Source organism: Python bivittatus, unplaced genomic scaffold (assembly GCF_059951505.1).
Source record: "Python bivittatus isolate LINGU-HERP-01145 unplaced genomic scaffold, Pbiv_v1 ctg000810_np1212, whole genome shotgun sequence".
Lineage (NCBI taxonomy): Eukaryota > Metazoa > Chordata > Lepidosauria > Squamata > Pythonidae > Python > Python bivittatus.
The window spans coordinates 5,249,120-5,267,990 of record NW_028277111.1 but is presented as its reverse complement, the minus strand read 5'-3'; the positions used below and the strand labels follow the sequence as shown (position 1 = coordinate 5,267,990).

The following is an 18,871-nucleotide window of genomic DNA, read 5'->3' as shown; positions in this document are numbered from 1 at the left end:
CCCTTCCTTCTAAGCAAAAGAAACAGAAAATGCTCCAATAAGCATTTATTGGGCATTCCAAGTGCTTGATGGAAGTCAATCCCATATTTTACAACACACACACAGAAACACACAAATAAACACAGGACGTATCTGTTCAATGCCATTGCCATCCTATACCAGCTCAGAAAAATAGTGCCTTCCATGGGGATGAGTGTTGTTCAGTGGTGGAATCCATCACTTTCTAATTATTGGAATGTCTTTTCCATCTCAGAAAACAAGAATCCACCTCATGTTGTGTGCTGTCTGTTCATTCTTCTTTTCTCCTCCCTACTATTTCAAGTCCTTCTCTGTGGGCATCAGAGATCCTGAGGGAAGGAGGAATCCATCCAGTCCCCTTCAGGAGCTGTTTTACAGGAGGATCTCTCAGAAAGATCCAAGTCAGGTCACTTCAGGAGGTAAGTGAAGGCCCTCCCATTCCCCAGCAAGATCCCAGCTGTCTCATCTTCTCTATGTCTTCTCTTCTCTAGAATGCCTCCTCCTATTTTATTAATTCTGCACTTTAAAATTCTCTCTCCCTCACAGGGGAGACTCGAAGGAAGTTGTCTGCTCTTTCTGGTGCAGCTGAAACAGGGGCTGAACCTCCAGCTCAAGTAAGAGGAGGAAATTTATCTATTAGATTTGTACTCTCCCATTGCTTCAGGCAGTCAAGCTGGTGTAGATAGCACTCTCTCCTTCCATTTTCCCCCCTTTTTTGGCCTTGGGTGTTTTCTTGTCCTTCAGCAACATGGAATGGGGAATAGCAGATTCTAGTTGCTCTCAGTCAGCTTAGCCTCCCCTGAAATCTTTGGTTGGGATACAAATTGGTTCGTAATTTCTCCCTGAGATTCTTATTAGGAAATCTTTTCTTTAAAAACCAGTACTTAACTCTCCTTCTGCTAGTTATTCTTCCTACTATTGGTTTACAATAACTAATTTTTTAAAAAGTTCCTGAAGAGATAGGAATAATATTATTTCAGCCATAGCAACTGCTAAATATTTCTTCAGTCAAAAGCTTTGGGCTCTTTCCATTTTTTCAACTAAACTTTGGAATCCCACCAAGCACAACCATTTAACTTAGTGCATATCTTTGCTTTGGGAATTTGTGAAGAATACGACAGATCTTGCAAATCCTCCTGCCTGTTCTGTTCTTTTTTTCCTTGTTCAGGATGGTCTTGTGTCCTTCGAGGAGGTGGCCTTGTATTTCTCTGAGGAGGAGTGGTCTCAGCTGGATCCTCACCAAAAAGCACTGCATTGGGAAGTCATGCTGGAAAATTATAGGAACGTGGCCTCTCTGGGTAAAGGTGTGCTTCTCTCCCATCAGAGTGTTTGGGAAGACATTTTGTAGTTAGATGCCATCAGCTATATCTTATTTTAAAAATCGCCAACCAGATATCAACTCTTGGGAGGGAGAAGGAAAAGATCTGGCCTTCTCCTGCTCCAAGGAAGGAAGGAGGTCAATGGCTTTCGGCTTAGATGCATCCTGTGCCATTTCTATTTAAACATATCAATGGGAAACCTGTTCCTTGGCTTGAGGAGATGCTCAACTCCATCACACTGATTTCAGCTTTTTCAGCCCAGATGCTTCCCTGTCCTATGAAGGATTCTCATTTATTCAGGCTGTTGGGTTAATTACTTCTCTTCCTTTTATTTCTATCCTGAGCCTTGGGGTTAAGGGCAAAAGGGTGCTGTTTTTCTATTGCAAACACACTGTCTAGGGTTAAGATAAGAGCTCTAGAACTTTTTCTCTGCAACCATGTGATTTTGGCAAGAGAAAAATGAATAGAAAATGGAAGGCAGGTTGGGTAGTAAAAAAGGACAAATTTCAAAATTGGTTTAGTTGTCACTGGTTTTCCTCTTATTGACCCCCCTCCAATAAATGTTAGGTTTTCTCCTAATGCCTCCCTGGATGTTTCCCCGGATTCTTCCTGAACTCAACACTGACTCTGGGTAAGGTTTGACTATAGAAGGATAATTCTAAAGAAACTAGATGCTGAAGATAGTTTCAAAGTTTTATGGCTCATAATTACAGAAATGATCTTTTCTATACCATGTGATTATAAGTATAAAAATGTGCAATATTTTGGAATTTGGCCAAAATTTAGATGGAAAATTGTATGACCTCCTACAGTTTGATCTTTTTCCCTAACCTTGCTATCATTTTCATTTCACTTTTCCTTTGAAGGTGATCGTGGCTATGAGAATACAGATTCCACTGAAAAATTCCAAATGATCAGGGATGGAGGCGGAAAGGACAAGGAACTAGAGATGCAACTGGAAAGTCATGAGAGAAGCCAGTCAAATAGTTGGAATCAGGAAAGCTCATCTTCCATGGATGCTGAGACGCAAGGCTTTCTTGACGAACAAGGAAACATAAAGGAAAAGTATATGGGAAAAAGTGTAAGACTATTAAAAGACAAATTAGTGGTAAATGAACACTCTCCAACCCAAACCAAAGGAGAAGATTATATATGCAGAGACAATGGAAAAAATCACAATTGGACTTTCACTCTTTCTTGTGAAAATGGGTCCCTTACATCTCGTAAAATGATCCACATAAGGGGAAAGCCATATAAATGTTTGGAATCTAGAAATATTTTCAGAACAAGCCATCAAGTTACCTCACATGAAAGTATACAGATGGCGGCGGAACCACATGAATGCATGGAGTATGGCAAGAACTTCAGGACGAGCAGTCAACTTATTGCCCATAAAAGAATTCACACAAGGGAGAAGCCATATAAATGCATGGAGTGTGGAAAGAGCTTCTGTCAAAATACACCCCTTGTGAGACATAAAAGGATCCAAGAGGGGAGAAGCCATATAAATGCATGGAGTGTAGAAAGAGCTTCAGAAGAAGCAGCCATCTTATTTCCCATAACAGGATCCACACAAGGGAGAAGCCATATAAATGCATGGAGTGTGGAAAGAGCTTCAGTCATAGTACTTCCCTTACTTTCCATAAAAGGATCCACAGAGGGGAGAAGCCATATAAATGCATGGAGTGTGGAAAGAGCTTCAGTCATGGTACTTCCCTTACTTCCCATAACAGGATCCACACAGAGGAGAAGCCATATAAATCCATGGAGTGTGGAAAGAGCTTCAGTCATAGTAATTCCCTTACTTTCCATAAAAGAATCCACACAGGGGAGAAGCCATATAACTGCATCGAGTGTGGAAAGAGCTTTCGTGCTAGGAGTGAACTTACTTCCCATAACAGGATCCACACAGGGGAAAAGCCATATAACTGCATGGAGTGTGGAAAGACTTTTAACCAAAATGGTAATCTTACTTCCCATAAAAGGATTCACACAGGGGGAAAGCCATATAAGTGCATGGAGTGTGGAAAGACTTTTACTCAAAACACTGATCTTACTTCCCATAAAAGGATCCACACAGGGGAGAAGCCATATAAGTGCATGGAGTGTGGAAAGAGCTTCAGAAGAAGCAGTCAACTTGCCTCCCATAAAAGGATCCACACAGGGGAGAAGCCGTATAAATGCATGGAGTGTGGAAAGAGCTTTGCTCAAAAGGAAAATCTGAATTCCCATAACAGGATCCACACAATGGAAAAACCATATAAGTGCAAGGAGTGTAGAAAGAGCTTCAGAAGAAGCAGCCATCTTATTTCCCATAATAGGATCCACACAAGGGAGAAGCCATATAAATGCATGGAGTGTGGAAAGAGCTTTAGTTATAGTACTTCCCTTACTTCCCATAACAGGATCCACACAGGGGAGAAGCCATATAAGTGCATGGAGTGTGGAAAGAGCTTCTCTCAAAATACATCCCTTGTGAGACGTAAAAGGATCCACACAGGGGAGAAGCCATATAAATGCATGAAGTGTAGAAAGAGCTTCAGAAGAAGCAGCCATCTTATTTCCCATAATAGGATCCACACAAGGGAGAAGCCATATAAATGAATGGAGTGTGGAAAGAGCTTTAGTTATAGTACTTCCCTTACTTCCCATAATAGGATCCACACAAGGGAGAAGCCATATAAATGCATGGAGTGTGGAAAGACCTTTAGTCACAGTACTTCCCTTACTTCCCATAACAGGATCCACACAGGGGAGAAGCCATATATGTGCATGGAGTGTGGAAAGACTTTTACTCAAAACACTGATCCTACTTCCCATAAAAGGATCCACACAGGGGAGAAGCCATATAAGTGCATGGAGTGTGGAAAGAGCTTCAGAAGAAGCAGTCAACTTACTTCCCATAAAAGGATCCACACAGGGGAGAAGCCATATAAATGCTTGGAGTGTGGAAAGAGCTTCTGTAATAATACATCCCTTATGACACATAACAGGATCCACACAGGGGAGAAGCCATATAAATGCATGGAGTGCGGAAAGAGCTTTGCTCAGAAGGAAAATCTGAATTCCCATAACAGGATCCACACAGGGGAGAAACCATATAAGTGCATGGAGTGTGGAAAGAATTTTACTCAAAACAGTCATCTTACTTCCCATAAAAGGATCCACACAGGAGAAACCATATAAATGTGTGGAGCGTGGAAAAAGCTTCAGGAGGAGGAATGATCTAATTTCCCATACGCTGATCTGTTTGGATGAGAATCCATGCAAATTCTAGACTTAGTTGTTTAAATCTATGCATTTTGTATTTGTGTACATTGAACTGGGAAAGGAAGATTTCTTTGAGTCTGACCCTCACAACCTGCAGCCCAAGGGAAATTAATGTACCAATAAAAATAAAAGGGCCGTTTTAATTTTGGACTGGATTTTTAAACGTACTGTTATTTTAGGTGGCCAGTGCTATCGCACACCAGTAAGAGAAATTTATTTTTTATTAAGTTTATGTTTATCCCAGTGCCAGAAGGATACCTTACAAGGTTCATCTCCTATCCAGGAATAAACATGCAGGCAGAGAGAGAAGCGTTGATTTTCTGAGAGCCAGATCCCCACAGGATCAGCTGTGGGGCAGCCATGCTCCGTTTCCCCAGGAGTTCCTTTTATAGGGCAGATCCTATTGTTCCTGGAAAGGTGCGAAGGAATGCCGGTCCTCGAGGAATTCTTGGAAAAAGTGATTAGCTGGGAGTCCCAGGGAGAGGCTCTCCAGTGAAATTGGTTGGATCTTTAGAAGGGAGCTTTGTGAGGCCAGGCACCCTCCTGCTCTGGGGTTTCCTGTGGTTCCCTTACCTGGTATGGTCTAATTGGCATCTAGATCCCTTCAGAGAAGAAATCTTCATATGATTTCATTAAGGCTTCAAGGAATGTTGGGCCTTCCTGCCAGGTCTTTGTTATTTACTTTTGGGCTGGGGTGGAGGACTCCCAATTCTTCCTGCTATGTTTTTAATCTTTTTAGGTGAGCCCATTCTTACTATAATTTGATGATATGCCTTGATTGCTGTTCAGATAAAGAAAGGAAGGGTGAGACAAATGGGAAGCTTTGACTTCCTGCTGACATCATGGGGGTGGGGGAGAATTGGATTTCCTTCCCACAATCCCTCCTTTTTCTTTTTGTGCAAAACCAGAATATTTTATGTAGAATCAGGGAATCTTTTGGCTATACATCATCCTGTGACTCAGATTCGTATTTTTGGCCATTCTGCATCAAGATTAGGGATCCCTGCCTTGGGGAAAGGGTGTTGATCTTGCTTTGAGAGCAGGAGAGCATCCCCTACAACACCCCAAGCAGGAGGGTAAACCCTGAGCAAAACAGCAAACAAATATTCCTATTACCACCAAGCCCATCGTCCCCAGAAATGTTGTCTTCACCCAGGCAAAGTATGGTAACCAGGAGGTAAGCCGTGAGAAATCAGAGAAGCCCTGACTGTAGCCAATGTTGTGAACCAAAGTTTTGAAATCCTCTATGCTTCCTTCTATCAATTTGGAATTATCAACCAAATTAAAAGAGCAAATGTCTCCAGGAGGGAGAAGGAAAATGGCTCAGGCGGTTGAATACTGTGCAGTCCACCCCTGTGGAGTCCTTGGGGCTCTCTGAGGTTGGTTGTTTTCTTGCAAACGTTTCTTGCTAGCACTGAAGAGGTTGCCTAGCCAGGTAACGAAACTTTTGCAAGAAGACAACCAAGTTCAGAGGACCCCAAGGACTCCACAGTTCAACCGTGAGCCACACATATTCTCTTCTATTGGTCAGTCCACCCCTGCGAGCTCTCGCAATCAGCGTGCCCAGCCCTCCGCAGGATGCCCTGAGTTTCACTTGAGGGGCTTTACCTGCCCATCGTATGTACTGTATACACATGGCATAATCAACAATAAAAGCATATTTAGAGTTTCGGTTGATTATTAGAGAGTGCTGAGTTCGCATCCGCTCTCACAAAGTCAAAATAGTCACAAATTTTAGAGTCATCAGTGGCTTTGTGTAGGCAGGGAACCTTCCTTGCCAGTCATGAGGCACAGACGTGGAGACCCAATATTTCTACTGCTGTTCAGCAATGGCAGTCTGGCAGTTGAACTGTCCGTGTATGCAGCGGTCAGCGGGAGGAAGAGGCAAGCGTTTTCAGCAAGCGCAGGGACCTTTGCTTGAAACAGATTCATGCCCCAACCCAAGAGCTTAGAAGACTCCTCCTGGGGTGACCAGAATCCTCCTCCTGAGTTCCCATTGAAGTCTACTGAACAAAAGGACAATCCTTAGGCACTCTTGTAGGGCAGTCTTCTTCTATTTGGATATGTGAAGCATCTTCAGATGTGAAGATTGCTGATAAAGGTGGAAATGCAAAGCACTCTTGGGGGCAGCCCAGCAATTAAGCAATAGGGCAAAAATGTACCTCCCTCCCCCTTCTTTGAGCTATTGCTCCTCTGAGGTTTTCTAGGTCTTCTTGAGAGAAGTGACCACTTTTTCCTAAGGGTACCAGTTGGAAGAAAATACATTTGCAAAAGAAAACATTTGAAAGGCAGATCTTTATTCTAAAAAAGAAACACTTAAATTGCCCATTTACTGCAATTACCTTTTTTACATTAGAGGGGGAAGCAAGCTCCCTCCCACCCACCCCCAACTTCAAGCCTGATAGACTGGAAAGAAAAGATTGCTTCGGGGCTTCTGTCTTCAGGGAACTAATGCTCCAAAGCCATAGGAAGGGTAGGAGACTTTTCATAATGTTCTCCTGAAAAACACTGGGCTGGGGTTTCCCCCCTGATGTTCCTCAAATAAAACATACTGTATCCCATGGAGCTGGAGTTATTTTGTAATGGCATGTATAAACTACAAAATAATGGAGCATGTTCCAAAGATGTTTGCCATTGGAATAGTATTTGAGCTGTAAGGTATGGTTAGACTAACTGCCTATTTTGCTTCTGTACCTCAAGCTTCTGCTGACATAGGAACTGTTTGGCTGAAGGTCGGTTAAAGAAATTGGGAATGTTTTTGCAAGTAGGAATCTTATAAAAGTTATAAGGTGCTAAGCATATAAAAGTTATACTGATTGTAAAGGGACATTTTAACAGTTTGCAGAGTTGCAAAAGGAAATGGAAAGATGTGGTTCAGCTAAAGGCCAAATGTCTTGCTTGTTCATATCAGAGCTCCTAGACACATTTTCTGAGCATGCAGGAACTTTTGCACCTGCTCTTGCTTCTAACCACACTATGCAGCCACATCCTCCGCACTATTTGGGCAAGCTAGATAGCAATGCCTTATATGAGGAACCTCTGGAACAAGTGAGGGCTAGAGACTTGACTATTGGTTTATGCTGCTTAAGCTAATGTTATGCCAACCTTAGAAGGCGGGCACACTCGTGTGTGTGGCCCTCCCCCTAGATGCTTCCGGATGACAAAAAGGTATAAAAGCTGTAAACTGTTCTGGGTGTGGCTGTTCCCTGTCTACTTTCTGCCAGCCGGAGAGAGACCAGTCCACCCTGCTTTTCTTCTGGCCAGAAATAAAAGCTGTATTTGCTTTGGAAAAACCTCTGTCTGGAGTCTCATTGGGAATCATAGAATCCAGGCTAGCGAACCTTACAGAGCTTTCAGACTTTTAGCCCTACCCTCACCTCTGCCCAGATGTTTTCTTGCGTCGATGTGATGCAATGGAATTATGAAGGCCAGACTCAAGAAGAGAAGCATCCTCTTTCGTCTCCTGAGGGGCGAGGAAGAGATAAGAGGATGAGGTTGGCACCTCCCTGAGGAATTCACTCTGTTTAGACTGGCTGACTATGGGAACTGACTTTCAGTCTGGGAAGATTCTTGCTAGAGGTTGTAGCTAATAAACATTGCTGAACTGAATCTGCGTGGTCTCCTGGAGTTCCTAGGGCTAGGCCTGACAGACAGGAAGAAAAAAATGGGAAACAGAGGAACATGCACTCCTTCACTTTTTCATGGCCCAATTCTTGGTAGCGTTTCCGGTGGGCTGTTCAGATAGCTTATAGCTGCTTTTTGCAACTGTGCATATAGATCAACTGCCTTCTCACCTTGAGATCAGCCCCTCAGACAGAACTGACCATAAACAAACGTCCACCTTTATCTTCCCCATTCCCAACGCACTAACCCCTCACACACCCTCTTACGACATACAGTGTGCTTTTCTTTGCTTTGATCCATGTGCATCGCCTGGTGCCTTTCAAAAGGCCACCTCGTCCCCTCACGCTCCATCTTCTGCAACCTCGCCCAACCCTTCCGCCTTCAATGAGACCCACTCCCAGCAGTTCAAAGCAGTCCAAACAGACTTCAGTCTTCCTCTACTCAAGGTTGCCACTTCCCGACCACAGGACCACTCTCCTGGGCCTTTCCACAGAGAGGAGATTTCCTCTCCTCGACCCAGAGCTCTATGAAAAGGCTCCAGAATCCCAGATCTGTTGCAGGGTGGAGACACGGTTAGGTCTCCTACCCCTACACAACCCCAATGGCTCAAGTATGTATGGCTTTGCTTCACCCGGTAATGTTGTGACTTGGCTTTACAAACCATACGCCAGCACACATGCCTCAAGAAGAGGAATATACAGTATATACAGTATTACATACACATATATTTCATATTTACACACACACACACACATACACTTATATTTAGTATTGAGGCATTTAGGCTTTCATTAAGGATTTCTGAATCCTGTTTCCTTCTTCAATTTTTTAAGCTTGGAGGCCTTTTTCACTAACTTTGAGAGATCCGAATATGTCCCCACAGAGACCAGATAAGGTCTACATTCCAAGGATAGTTTTCTTGGGGAAAAGGTACTTAGTTAAGGGTCGAGGGGTTGGAAAAGGGAGGGAGGGAGGGAGGGAGGGAGAGAGGGAGGGAGGGAGGGAGGGAGGGAGGAAGGAAGGAAGGAAGGAAGGAAGGAAGGAAGGAAGGAAGGAAGGAAGGAAGGAAGGAAGGAAGGAAGGAAGGAAGGAAGGAAGGAAGGAAGGAAGGAAGGAAGGAAGGAAGGAAGGAAGGAAGGAAGGAAGTTCCTAGTCCGGAATGGTGCTGAGGTGGGACATGGGGGGCAGAGGAAGGGGCGGTATTCTGAAGCAGGGGCCAAAGGAAAAGCCTCCATTGTGCCAAGGGGGGTCAGGTGCGGCCACCCACCTATCAGCCTGCCCTCACCACTTTGGCTTTGGGGTGAAGAATAAAGAGCTGAATTTCGTGCAACTGCCTGTTGTCGCTTTGATTCCGGCTCAGAAACAAACTGCTAGGAAATAATTTTAACAGCTATATGGGCTGAGACTTAGGGAAATCCAGGGTTTTGGGTGGAAGGTCCCAAGGTCTAAGGATATCCATTGGAAAGCAATCTCATTTCCCTACTTACAGAGAGCTGAGGGAAAGGGGAACACACACACACAAACACACACATGCACAGGTATAAAGTTGGGAGTAGAGATGAGCAGGAGGCACACAGAAGAACTTTCCTAATTGGCCTCAAGAAATTCACGGTTCAGAAAGACAAACAGACAAAACGCTCGTGCATGCACAGACATGCTTGATTAAAACACAGAACAAAACTATTGATAACTCGGTTCTCACAAGGCTGGGCTGTAAACATTTGTCCCAGTGATTACAGTTATTGTGCTCCTAAGTGGGGCGCTTTCTTGGCCAGGCAAAACAGGCTTGGACTACACGCAGCAGTTTTTTCAAAAGTTTTTTTTTTTTTAAGAAAAAAATCTCATCTCTGGTAAGGAAGACCTCCAAGAGCCGCATCAGGTCTGCCCAAGATGGGTATGACTTTCAGTAATCCCTTCAGGCTCCTAATGACCCTCTGCAGGTCCTTTGGAAAAGGAGGAGCGTCTTTCGCCCACATTCCCAGATCAGATGGGTCGAAAGGCAGGTGGGTAAAAACAAAACCTGATTACCTTCTCTTCGGCCAGGTACGGGATTCTTTCATAAAGGCGCCATTCAATTTCCTTGCAGTCTTCCGTCCAAGGCATGCAACTCAGGACGGGCTGGGGGGGGCTGGACATGGAGGAATTAAAAGCTACACTCGGGATTAGAAAGTCCTGCCCAGCAGAACCAACAGGGCAGATGGGAAGCTCTTAGTTTCGATCTCAAAGATTTTAATATGGCGCAGTCGAAGGTCCCCATTGCAGGCCAAATTGGTCTACCAGCTGTGTGGGTCATCCGAGCCCATTCCAGACACAAACCTCGAGCACAACTCTTCCTCGTCCCTGCCTGTACGGGTAATAACCCCTGTCCCAGGCGAGGAGCATCCGTTCCGGGGGAGGGCGGGAGACCTTGGGCTGCTCATTCCCCATCTTCTCTGATAACACGCGTGTCCCCCAAGGTGTTAGGCGTATCCTTTACACCCGGAGACTTCCCAGTGAACTCCTGGCCCTCCTCCTCACTCCCTGGTTCTGGACTGAGAGAGGGACAAGACAAGCAGGCCGGTATTTGCCCAGATAGAGTCAAGCGCACGACCTTGCGCTACCTGTTGAGGCACATGGGTCTTGTCAGCCCCCCTTGCTTTCTAGGACCTCCCAGTCTTTGCCAAGAAGGACTCGTGGAAGTCTGGGGGTGGCTGGAGCTGAATTTGTAGACCCACAGCCCTGGTCACCAGCGTGGATTGAAGGATAAAGAAGGAATCTCACACTCACACATTCACTGGGCCCAAGACGCAGAAAAGGGCAATTACCAACTATGAAGTCTCAGGTTCCAGCAACTGTTGGGCTCAAAACCAAAACTCCTTTTACTACAAGGGTCGAAGTGGGCAGACTCAGGGACAGCACACTCCGGACAAATGATCCGGTGCCAGCCGGGTGAAGTTGCCCGGGCTCGGTCCGCTGACCCGGATAGTCTTGGGCTCCTGGCTGCCTCGCCAAATTGTTAGAAAGAAAGCCGATGAGGTTCGCCTCTGAGCCGGGAATAAACACGCAGGCGGTTGCTTGAAGGAGAGGGAAGACTTCCACCATCGGGACCTCAGGATGGAGGAGACCCACTGCAAGGCAGGGCATTCCCTCAGACATGTTGCAGAAGAAGGCCACGGTTAGGGGTATGGAAAGCCTCTGAAAGATCAAGCAAGGTTGTACTCCCCCAATCCTAGTCTCTTCATAAATCCTCCATAAGTGCAACCAATGCAATTCCCATTGTCAGGGGAAAAACCATGTTAAACACAGGAGGCAGACACACCATAAAACAAGTTACTTCAAAGTTCCAAAAGCTTTATTAAATGTTAGTTCAACAAGCAAGTAAAGTTCAACCAATAGCATACATGGTAGTCAGATTCACATTGCAATGTCGTGACCATTTTAATCGAGCCGTCAGGTAAACAGCTTGACCAAAATGGTACCGACCCCCTCAGATGCAATCCTTTTTATCCTCAAAAACCACAAACCACAGACATGACTCCTAGGTTTAGCAACTGATTCGTAACATCCTTGGTGCTAATTTTACCATACCTTCCTGTTCTATTCCCATCAGCAAGTTGCTTAGTCTTGCATTTGATTTTTCCTGTCATTGCCCTACAGGTCACAAGAAGCTAACTTGGCTTTATCAAATGCAATCAAAACTAACATTAAAACATATAGAAGGCTACTAAAATTTTCCTCTCACACCATCCTGTATCCTGGCCAGAAACTGACCATCAGCCCTTTCAGGAAGCCAGGTCAGGAATTGGACACCACAAAGTCTTTTGGAGCTCTGCAATGTTGTTGTGGGGCAAAAGGACAGCAGCTTGAAAGCCTGTCAGAGTTTCCCACTGACCTCTTTTATGGGATACAGAATCAAGACAGGATTATTTTTATCCTCTTATGCAAGAAAAATGCTGAATTCCATTTCCTATCTGCTCCATCTACTCCTTCTAAATGAGGACGCAACTTTCTCCAGAACCTCTCTTAAAAATGGAAGATTGGAGACATTCTAAACTTGTCGAAACAGCTGGGTGGAGAAGGCTTCCTGATGTGGGGACACCACAGCCCCCTTCCTCCTCACCGCATGGAAATAACACCCTTTGCATTAGGTCTTGCATTGCACACATCATCCACGAGGGGGTTCCCTCTGCAAACAGAGGGGAACACCATGGCCTCCAAGGGGCGTGGGAGGGGAGACGGAGAGTTTGCATTGCAAATTTCAAGCAAGAAAGAAGAAAAGCCTTGCAAGGAAGGAGGTCCCAGAGATTGAGCCTGCATTCTCACCACGTGCTGATCAGGCTGAAATAGGGCTGGATCCTCTGCAGTTCAACTTGTCTTGGAGGTGAGTGAACCAGATCATCCTCTTAAGCTTTCTTCCTTCAAGGCCTGTGCCTTGTGTCAACTCGGCCCCTGCAGTTGTGGGGGGGGGGGTGTTTGGGCTTAGAGCATGTTATCTGAACCCGCCTGCCTGTCCTGGTGTGACTTGGCTCTTAAAATCAAACCCTGAAGAAAGGGAAGTACAACATCCCAAGCCAGGCTCATTTCACTGCCATTGCATTTTAGCTGAACTGAACTTTGGTGGTTTGTTAACCTGTTTGGGATTTGGCATGTTGTGTGAATCCTGCTTGTAGGGAAACGTAGATATGGGTTTTTAAAAAGCCAGCCCTTCCTTCTGAGAAAAAGAAATAGAAAATGCTCCAAAATGCATTCATTGAGTATTCCAAGTCCTTGATAGAAGTCAACCCCATATTTTGCAACACACACATAAATAAACACAGGATTTATCTGCTGAATCCCACTGCAATCCTATACCAGCTCAGAAAAATGGTGCCTTCCATGGGGATGAGTGTTGTTCAATGGTGAAATCCATCACTTTCTAATTCTTGGAATTTCTTTTCTTTTACAACTCAGACATACAAACTGGAAGCTTTTGTAGGTCCTCATACAGACAAAATTCTCTCTTGTGCAAAGAGGGCTCTGGCCTGCTGTAGTCATTCCTCAGCTACAGGAAAAGTTGTATGAATGAAAAGGCATTTGGACAGCCACAAGATTCCTTGGACCCCTTTGGAGTTGCCTTACAGGACAGGGAAAGAATGGAGACACAACCCTCAGCAAGTGAGGGGACTGGAGAAGGCCCTTCTGCTGTTCAGCCTGGGAGCTGTGGGGAGATCTGGGCAAGAACTGGGCAGAAGATCCTGGAGGAGGAAACCATCCGTTCAGACCTTCAGCCCCAGAACTTCAGGAGTGTCCAATACCAGGAGGCTGAGGGTCCCCGAGGACTTTGCAGCCGTCTCCACTACTTTTGTCGTCGATGGTTGAGACCAGAAAAGCACACAAAAGCACAGATGCTGGATCTGGTTGTTCTGGAGCAGTTCCTGGCCCTTCTGCCTTTGCAGATGCAGAACTGGGTGCAGGAGTGTGGAGCAGAGACCAGCTCCCAGGCAGTGGCCCTGCTGGAAGGCTTCCTCCTGAGCCGGGCAGAGGAGCAGAAGGAGCCGGTCGAGTTGCAGGTGGGAGACCTTCATTTTGGGAGCCCAGAAGGGGTCTGAATGGAATAAACCATGCATTTGAACTCTTAACCCCTCCCCACCAGAGTTCTTTGGCATTCCTAATATGTGGAGATGTTTCATTAATTCTTGTAGGACATTGTTCTGTTATCCATTCTAGAAGATAGATTTGGGACAGGTGTTCCTTTCTCACTTTCCAGCCTCCCTGATGGACACTGGGGGCTTTGAAGTTGTCTTCAGAGAACAAGAATCCACCTCATCTTATCTGATGTCAGTTAATTCTTCTTCTTTTCTCCTGCCTACTATTTCAAGTCCTTCGCTGTGGACATCAGAGATCCTGAGGGAAGGAGCAATCCATCCAGTCCCCGTCAGGAGCTATTTTTCAGGAGAATCTCTCAGGAAGATCCAAGTCAGGACACCTTAGGAGGTAATTGAAGGCCCTCCCATTCCCAGAGAGATCCCAGCTGTCTCATGTTCTCTATGTCTTCTTGTCTCTAGAATGCCTCCTCCTATTTTATTAATTACGTACTTTAAAATTCTGTCTCCCTCACAGGGAAGACTCGAATGAAGTTCTCTGCCCTTCATGGTGGAGCTGAAACAGGGGCTGAACCTACAGCTGAAGTAAGAAGAGGAAATTTATCTATTGAATTTGTATTCTCCCTTTCTTTCAGGCAGTCAGGCTGGTGAACACAGTGCTCTCTCCTTCCATTTTCCCCCCTTTTTTGGGCTTGGGTATTTTCTTGTCCTTGAGCAACATGGAATGGGGAATGGAAGATTCAAGTTGCTCTCAGTCAGCTCAGCCTCCTATGAAGTCTGTGGTTGGGATACAAATTGGTTTGTAATTTCTCCCCTGAAATTCTTTTTAGGAAGTCTTTTTTTAAAGACCAGTACTTAACTTTCCTTCCACTACTTACTCTTGCTACTATTTTTTTACAATAACTATTTTTTAAATAGTAGCATAAGAGATAGGAATAACATTACTAGCAACCACTAAACAGAGACCCATTCTTTTTTTAATTTTTGACTTGGAATTGTGCAAGGCTGCTCAAAAATAACTAAATATTCAGAGTGGCACATTGCAATTTTTAAAAAGCCTTTTCTAACCAGTGATAAGAAATATCAGCACATCCGATTAAGACATAAGACAGGCTATTAATATCCAGTGAAAGTGGCCAGAGAGAAAAGTCTCTAAGTAGAAATTGTTCTGAAAGAGTATATAATCAAGGCCCTTTTGACTTGCAAAGTGATTTCTAATCCTCTGATTTGTGCCTCGATTTGGAAGCCAAGGAATCTAGGTCTCCAAAGCCTGCGAAACGTCCTTCCCAGAAAATTGTCTCCGCTTTCTTGTCTCCCATTCAGCCAATGGCTCAGACTACTAGCACCTTTCTTGCAATCTGAGGAGAAGAACCTGGCTTCTGTCCCTCTGGATATTGTTGGCCCCCACCCAAATCCCAGGCTGTGTTCTCCCAGCACTTTCATGAAGTTGTTGAGCATGGGCACGATTGCTCCTTCTGTGGAGACACCATAAGCCATTTGCTGAAATGCTTCAAAGAATCATCCCCCCCCCCATTTCATTCTGCAAACACAGGAAAGATTAGAGACACTGATTGGCTGGGTTGCTGAAGCCCATCTCTCATGATGTTGAGAGGTTTTTGAAGGTGGCTGCATGGATTGATTGATTGATGGATCGATCCAGAAGGAAACTGGGGTTCCTATCACTGAATGGCACTGAAAGGCCTGTAGAAGCAATCAAGTTTAACAACCCTGGCTCAAATATTTCTTCAGTCAAAAGTTTCAGCACTTTCCATTAACTCACCTAAACCTTGGAAGCCCACCAAGCGTTGCCATTTAACTTAGTGCATATTTTGCTTTGGAAATTTGTGAAGAATAGGACAGATCTTGCAAATCCTCCTGGCCTGTTCCTTTGGGTTTTTTTTCCTTGTTCAGGAGGGTCTTGTGTCCTTCAAGGAGGTGGCTGTGTACTTCTCTGAGGAGGAGTGGTCTCAGCTGGATCCGCACCAAAAAGCGTTGCATTGGGAAGTCATGCTGGAAAATTATCGCAACGTGGTCTCTCTCGGTAAGGGTTTGCTTCTCTCCCATCATAGTGTTTGGGAAGGCATTTTCTAGTTAAATGCTATCAGCTATATCTTATTAAAAAAAAATATCTCCAACCAGATGTCATCTCTTGGGAGGGAGAAGGAAAAGATCTGGCCTTCTCCTGCTCCGAGGAAAGACGGAGGTCAATGACTCTCTGCTTAGATGCATTTCTTATCTTCTGAATTTTTCCATTTCTCTTTAAATATATCAATGAGAAACTCATTCCTTGGCTTGAGGAGATGCTCAATTCCATCACACTGATTTCAGCTTTTTGGGCCCAGATGCTTCCCGTCTGTCCTCTGAAGGATTCTCATTTATTCAGGCTGTTCGGTTAATGACTTGTCTTCCTTTTGATTTCTATCCTGAGCCTTGGGGTTAAGGGCAAAATGATGCCGTTTTTCCATTGCAAACATGCTATTTAAGGTTAATAGAAGAGCTCTAGAACTTTTTCTCTGCAACCATTTGCTTTTGGCTAGAGAAAAATGAATAGCAAATGGAAGGCAGTTTGGGTAGGAAAAAAGGACAAATTTCAAAATTGACTTAGTTCTCACTGTTTGTTCCTGTTATTGACCCCCTCCAATAAATGTTAGGTTTTCTCCTAATGCTGCCTTCGATGTTTCCCCAGATTCTTCCTAAACTCAACATTGACTCTGGGTAAGGTTTGACTATAGAAGGATAAGTATAAACAAACCAGATGCTGTAGATGCTTTCAAAGCTTATATGGCTCATGAACATGGAAATTATCATTTCTATTCCATGTCAGTGTAAACATGCAAACATGCAAATCCTATAGGTTAATCGTTTCCCCAACCTTGCTATCATTTTCATTTTCTTTTCCTTTGAAGGTGGTCATGGCTATGAGAATAATGATTCCAGTGAAAAATTCAAAGTGATCAGGCATGGAGACGGAATGGACAAGGAACTAGAGATGCCACTAGAAAGTCATGAGGGAAGCCAGTCAAATAGTTGGAAACAGGAAAGCTCCATGGATGCTGAGACGCAAGGTTTTCTTGCCCAACAAGGAAAAATAAAGGAAAGGTATATGGGAAAAAGTATAAGACTATTAAAAGACAAATTAGTGGTAAATGAACACTCTCCAACCCAAACCAAAGGAGAAGATTATATGTGCAGAGACAATGGAAAAAAAACCAATCGGACTTTCACACTTTCCTGTGAAAATGGGTCCCTTACGTCTCATAAAACGATCCAGACAGGGGAGAAACCATATAAGTGCATGGAGTGTGGAAAGAGCTTCTGTAAAAATACATCCCTTATTACACATAAAAGGATCCACACAGGGGAGAAACCATATAAGTGCATGGAGTGTGGGAAGACTTTTACTCAAAACAGTCATCTTACTTCCCATAAAAGGATCCATACAGGGGAGAAGCCATATAAGTGCATGGAGTGTGGAAAGAACTTCTGTGAAAATATATCCCTTATGAGACATAAAAGTATCCACACAGGGGAGAAGCCATATAAATGCATGGAGTGTGGAAAGAGCTTCTGTGAAAATACATCCCTTCTGAGACATAAAAGGATCCACACAGGGGAGAAGCCATATAAGTGCATGAAGTGTGGAAAGACTTTTACTCAAAACACTCATCTTACTTCCCACAAAAGGATCCATGCAGGGGAGAAGCCATATAAGTGCATGGAGTGTGGAAAGACTTTTACTCAAAACACTCATCTTACTTCCCATAAAAGGATCCATACAGGGGAGAAGCGATATAAGTGCATGGAGTGTGGAAAGAGCTTCTGTGACAATACATCCCTTGTGAGACATAAAAGGATCCACAGAGGGGAGAAGCCATATAAGTGCATGGAGTGTGAAAAGACTTTTACTCAAAACACTCATCTTACTGCCCATAAAAGGATCCACACAGGGGAGAAGCCATATAAGTGCATGGAGTGTGGAAAGAACGTCTGTGAATATAGATCCCTTATGACACATAAAAGGATCCACACAGGGGAGAAGCCATATAAGTGCATGGAGTGTGGAAAGAGCTTCTGTAAAAATACATCCCTTATGAGACATAAAAGGGTCCACACAGGGGAGAAGCCATATAAGTGCATGGAGTGTGGAAAGACTTTTACTCAAAACACTCATCTTACTTCCCATAAAAGGATCCACACAGGGGAGAAGCCATATAAGTGCATGGAGTGTGGAAAGAACCTCTGTGAATATAGATCCCTTATGAGACATAAAAGTATCCACACAGGGGAGAAGCCATATAAATGCATGGAGTGTGGAAAGAGCTTCTGTAAAAATTCATCCCTTATGAGACATAAAAGGATCCACACAGGGGAGAAGCCATATAAGTGCATGGAGTGTGGAAAGACCTTTACTGAAAACAGTCATCTTACTTCCCATAAATGGATCCACACAGGGGAGAAGCCATATAAGTGCACGGAGTGTGGAAAGACTTTTATTGAAAACAGTCATCTTACTTCCCATAAAAGGATCCACACAGGGGAGAAGCCATATAAGTGCACGGAGTGTGGAAAGACTTTTACTCGAAACAGTCATCTTACTTCCCATAAAAGGATCCACACAGGGGAGAAGCCATATAAGTGCACAGAGTGTGGAAAGACTTTTACTCAAAACACTCATCTTACTTCCCATAAAAGGATCCACACAGGGGAGAAGCCATATAAGTGCATGGAGTGTGGAAAGACTTTTACTCGAAACAATTATCTTACTTCCCATAAAAGGATCCACACAGGGGAGAAGCAATATAAGTGCATGGAGTGTGGAAAGAGCTTCAGGAGGAGGAATGACCTAATTTCCTGTACACATTTCTCTTTGGGTGAAAATCCATGTAAATTCTAGATTTAGTTCTTTAAATCAATGCATTTTCTATTTGTGTACACTGAACTGGGAAAAGAAGATTTCCTTGAGTCTGACCCTCACAACTGGCAGCCCAAGAAAAATTAATTTACCAATGAAAATTAAAGGTCGGTTTTAATTATGAACTGGATTTTTGAACATACTGTTATTTTAGGTGGCGAATGCTA

The 18,871-nt window shown here is 44.1% G+C and overlaps 2 protein-coding genes across 2 annotated transcripts; both read left to right on the top strand.

The window, feature by feature from the left end:
• The first annotated feature begins 1,249 nt into the window (after positions 1 to 1,249).
• On the top strand, positions 1,250 to 3,941 carry LOC148213967 (uncharacterized). The gene is made up of 2 exons (XM_088129694.1): positions 1,250 to 1,322; positions 2,204 to 3,941. Exon 2 carries the CDS (start codon positions 2,850 to 2,852, stop codon positions 3,939 to 3,941), a length of 1,092 nt encoding a protein of 363 aa, XP_087985820.1. The 5' UTR covers positions 1,250 to 1,322; positions 2,204 to 2,849.
• A 7,638-nt stretch (positions 3,942 to 11,579) lies between these two features.
• On the top strand, positions 11,580 to 18,871 carry LOC112542658 (uncharacterized). The gene is made up of 6 exons (XM_088129384.1): positions 11,580 to 12,591; positions 13,161 to 13,759; positions 14,069 to 14,183; positions 14,310 to 14,377; positions 15,704 to 15,833; positions 16,699 to 18,871. Exons 2-6 carry the CDS (start codon positions 13,268 to 13,270, stop codon positions 18,684 to 18,686), a joined length of 2,793 nt encoding a protein of 930 aa, XP_087985510.1. The 5' UTR covers positions 11,580 to 12,591; positions 13,161 to 13,267; the 3' UTR covers positions 18,687 to 18,871.